The sequence below is a fragment of the Notothenia coriiceps genome, unplaced genomic scaffold, assembly GCF_000735185.1.
Source record: "Notothenia coriiceps isolate Sejong01 unplaced genomic scaffold, NC01 NC01_scaffold00015590, whole genome shotgun sequence".
NCBI lineage: Eukaryota > Metazoa > Chordata > Actinopteri > Perciformes > Nototheniidae > Notothenia > Notothenia coriiceps.
The window spans coordinates 27,135-31,767 of NW_011348291.1; the positions used below are offsets into that span (position 1 = coordinate 27,135).

Sequence of the window (4,633 nt, forward strand, 5' to 3'; positions counted from 1 at the left end):
GTAGCGTCCAAACTAGGGATGCATATCGTTGACTTTTTTACGATACCGATACCACTGAACGACACCGATACTCAACCGATACATATCGTGATACTTTGAAAATGTATCATCCCACAATTACTCCCATGAAGCGCTTTACGATATAGTTAACATGTCAAATGAATATTAAATTCAATTGTGGGACTTCTTGGACCTTTTACTGAACAAACAATGAAAAATACATAAAAAATATGAAGAAAACCGATTATGGAATATCTTTTATAACACCCGCCATCAGGTGTGCCTCGTGAATAGCACATCTTGTCAATGCAAACAGACCGTTATAGCACCGTTATAATTAATGTTAAACCTGAGATTCGACTAGAGAACAAATACATAATAGAATAATGGTCATGAGATCTCGGCATTGCACAAACAAACAATTCTCATCTTTAAAATCAACATTTGCCTTCACTGGTGAGAGAAAACAAATCCCATCACAGTTCGTTTGTGGGACTTGCCTTTCTAGTATTGAACAAACAATGAAAAATACATAAAATATGAAGAAAAACGATTATGCTATCTAATTTATAACACCCGAAATCACGGGCCACGGACTCACTTTTAAAATGTAAAACTTTTTTTTTTTTTAAAGTATCGAAACCGGATCTGATTTCGGTACGGTATACCGTAGCCACCAGTAACCGGTATTTCGGTAATACCGGATACCGGTATGCATCCCTAGTCCAGACTATAGATTCATGTCATTTAGAAACTCTGTGGATGGTACCTTCGTTGAAACATATGGATTAAAAAGTGGATTTCTTCTTTTGTCAAGTAAACTGACTTCAAGTGGATTATGTCAAGCTACACCATTACACGCGCGTAGGCCATGACTGAACAAACATTTGTCCATGACTGAAATAGTGCAGAGATAAAAAGATAGAAGGATGGAAGTGAAGAGGAAACAAAGATAAGAGGGGATTGAGATCAGATGAAAAAAATGCGGGCGTCATGAAGGGGTGTTATTAGGGGGTTTTAGCTTTAATCCACAGTATTCAGGTCACTTCCACCTCCACACACACACACACAAATAATAGACTGGATTCCCCTTAAACTAACTGACAACTACAATTGGGAATAGGATTGGAGGAAGAGGAGGCAAGAAAGAGGAGGAGAGGTTAAAGGACAAAAGATTCTGACCTAATGTCGTGCCGGAGGAAGAGAGGGAGAGAGCCGAGGAGAAGAAACACGGGGGGGATGAAGGCAGGAAGAGAGGGAGGAGTGTGCAGAGACCCAAAATAGAGAGACTAGAGAGAAAGAGGAAGGGAAGAAACGAGGCCTTGTGTCGGGGGGAGGAAGAGGCGATCTGACCGAGGCAGAGAAGTTGAAGAGAGAAGGGGGGAAAAAAAGAGAAGAGCAGCAGCGTGACGTCAGTCTGCCTTCCTCTCTCAAGGAAAAAACGCCCCCCTCCTCCCTTCTCTCCGTCTCAGCCGCTTCCTTATTTTGTTTCTCCTTAAAAGACATTTGAGCAGAGAAAGGGGGAGGAGGGTGAGGGGAAACGTGTCAGAGAGACATCAGTTCTCTCATCTCACTTCTTTTTATTTGTATTACTTATTAATGGTTTATATAAATTGTATTATTCAAATAATTTTCTTGTTCACGATCCAATTTTTTTTATCTGATCAGAAAACATGTTTTTCTCATTTTTGTTCAAAATGTTATGTATAGATGTCATGATTGTACAAAGCTCTATCTATCTATCAATCTATCTATCTATCCATCCATCCTGTGTGTCATTATGGTCATGCCAATAAAGCTATTTGAATTTGAATAGAATTGAATAGAAGGAACAAGAGCAAAGTGAGTCAATGAGAGGTCGCAGGGAGAGGTTGAGAAGCAGGAGGAGAGGCAGGGAGAGGGGTCAGAGGGGGGAGAGAGAGAGAGGAGGGGGAGAGAGAGAGGAGGAGGGAGAGAGACCTCCTGTGGATCATCATCTGCCACGTCCATCCGCCCAGTGTTGCTCCTAATTCTTAATCGCTGTTAATCCCCGCTCCACCCATCATCTCTCCCCTCTCTGGCTTTCACTTTCATTTCTCTCCCTGATTACACAACAGCCTGCGAGTTATTAGAAAGAGCTGACAATTACATTCATTACAGATTACTCTGACGATTATTGTTACAATTCATCGATTCCTTAAATGTCTGGCAGGCGCTCTTGTCCAAAGCTCATTTTAGTTTTTGAGCCACACAGGGCGCAATGGGGGGGGATTTGGTTTCTAGCTCACTGGCACTTTGACACAGGGGTCGTCCCATCCTCCCTACCCTTATGGATCTGCAACGATTACAGGAGAAATAATGGCCAACTGTTTTAGTTAATTGATGAATCAGTCATTTATCAGGAATAGAAAAATACACATTTTTTTCTTGCAAAAATTGCCCACATTTCTGTTTCCGGCCTCTCAAATGTTGTTTTTTTCCTACTTTTCTCTGATTTAAATTATTTTAACCTGAACATCTTTTGGATTTTAGACTGCCAAAACAATATATTAAAAAGGAATCGCCAACTAGGAGAAAATGTTTTTCCTATTTTCTGCCATTTTAAAACAAAACTCAATTAATTCATCTCTAAATCTTAAATAATGGTTAGTTGCAGCCCTACTATAGTTGGAGAATCTGATTTACCACTTGAAATAACCATTGCAATTTCCCAGAAATTAGAACATTCCGTAAGAGCAAAAGATTATTTAAATAAATATTCAGATTGAAATTATGTAAAACTGAGAAAAGCACATAATAATAACTAACTTTATGCAGTATATACTTTCACTTTGACTAAAGTTACCTGGCTGCTATCACACTATTTCCTACATGCTACACTTTTAAAACACTTCTACTGATAAGGATCCACCTGGATGTGTACTTCTGTAAATTGTGACTTGTGGTATTTCTATCTTTAAGATGTTGTGCATGCCTCTTATTTAATATTATGTTATTTGTGCCTCGATACCTTCGCTGTCCTCTGTGGGACTCAAAGGTATTCTGATTCTGAAAGCCCTGCAGCAATGAAGGAGGAAGCAGAGACTGTTTGGCATTTTTGCTTCAGAAATGTTAACAGCAAATCAATTATTAAAATCATTATTGATTAACTGCCTGTCCATCTAATCCAGTGAATAATCCAGAGGCTCCTCATAGTCTTGGTTTGTGACTTCGTTTAATCATCACGAATGGAAACTCTAAAAAGGAATACTTCACTCTCTCTCCTCTCATCCCTTTCCATTCCTTTTCACTTCCAAAGACAAACATATTAAAAAGATACACACCACCTGAGTGAGTACACGTCTCACACCGCAGTCTCTCACACTTCCTCTCTCTAACATGAACTGTCAACATGGACGAGTCCAATAAAAACTGCAGAGGTGACAGTTATTGTCTGAAATGGAGAACTTAACAGTCTGCGAGAGGACGATGAGCCATAATGAAGCGAATACATTGTGAGGGCAGCCGGGGCAATTGTTCAGCGCCGAGCAATTAACTGAGTGAAATAGAGCTATGAAGCTTTTATTAACATCTGTGTGTACTGACCACTGAAGAGGTCGCCGTTGCTGTAGGCCTTGCCGCGTCCCTCCTCATCGTTGGGCACGGCCGACACCTGCTTGGCCGAGGTGCAGCCCATGGCCTCACACTCTGAAACCTCTCCTCATCGCACTCTCACCTGCACAAGGACAAAGACAAGGATACGTAAGATGGTGAAAGAAATGCACTTCAGTAGGAATCACAGTTACAAATGTTCAACAGTTCAAAGCTACTAGTGTTCAGCTTAGTCTCTACTAGTGTTCAGCTTAGTCTCTACTAGTGTTCAGCTTAGTCTCTACTAGTGTTCAGCTTAGTCTCTACTAGTGTTCAGCTTAGTCTCTACTAGTGTTCAGCTTAGTCTCTACTAGTGTTCAGCTTAGTCTCTACTAGTGTTCAGCTTAGTCTCTACTAGTGTTCAGCTTAGTCTCTACTAGTCTAAATCAATTGACAAGCCATACATAGTTGATCTTCACTTGAAGGCGTACAATATTTAAATCACAATTATAACCAAAACAGAACATGTAGCCCAAATGTAAGAGTGTTGTACAGACCAACAGGACAAAATTAAAATAAATAATAAATAAATAATAACACTACATTGCATTTAGCTGACGCTTGTATCCAAAGCGACTTACAATAAGTGCATTCGACCAGGAAGATACAACCTTGAAGAAAACGGAATCATATAAGTACATCAGGTTTCATAGAGCCAAACATTTCAAGTGCTACTCAACTGGCTTTAGATAAGCCAGTCCTTTATTAGTATATAAGTGCTCTGTTAGTAATTCTATCGCTCGAAGTGGAGTCTGACTCCACTTCGAGCGATAGAATTACTAACAGAGCACTTATATACTAATAAAGGACTGGCTTATCTAAAGCCAGTTGAGTAGCACTTGAAATGTTTGGCNGTATCTTCCTGGTCGAATGCACTTATTGTAAGTCGCTTTGGATACAAGCGTCAGCTAAATGCAATGTAATGTAATGTTATTATTTATTTATTATTATTTTAATTTTGTCCTGTTGGTCTGTACAACACTCTTACATTTGGGCTACATGTTCTGTTTTGGTTATAATTGTG

The 4,633-nt window shown here is 39.7% G+C and overlaps 1 protein-coding gene across 1 annotated transcript in view; it reads right to left on the reverse strand.

Annotated features, from left to right (window-relative positions):
• The window catches only part of zgc:92140 (uncharacterized protein C1orf21 homolog), a 32,147-nt gene that overhangs the window by 10,127 nt on the left and 17,387 nt on the right, over window positions 1-4,633 (reverse strand). The window contains exon 2 of the mRNA XM_010775203.1: window positions 3,565-3,694. Coding sequence (XP_010773505.1) covers window positions 3,565-3,655 — 91 coding nt within the window. The 5' untranslated portion in view covers window positions 3,656-3,694. The remainder of the gene's footprint in view (window positions 1-3,564; window positions 3,695-4,633) is intronic.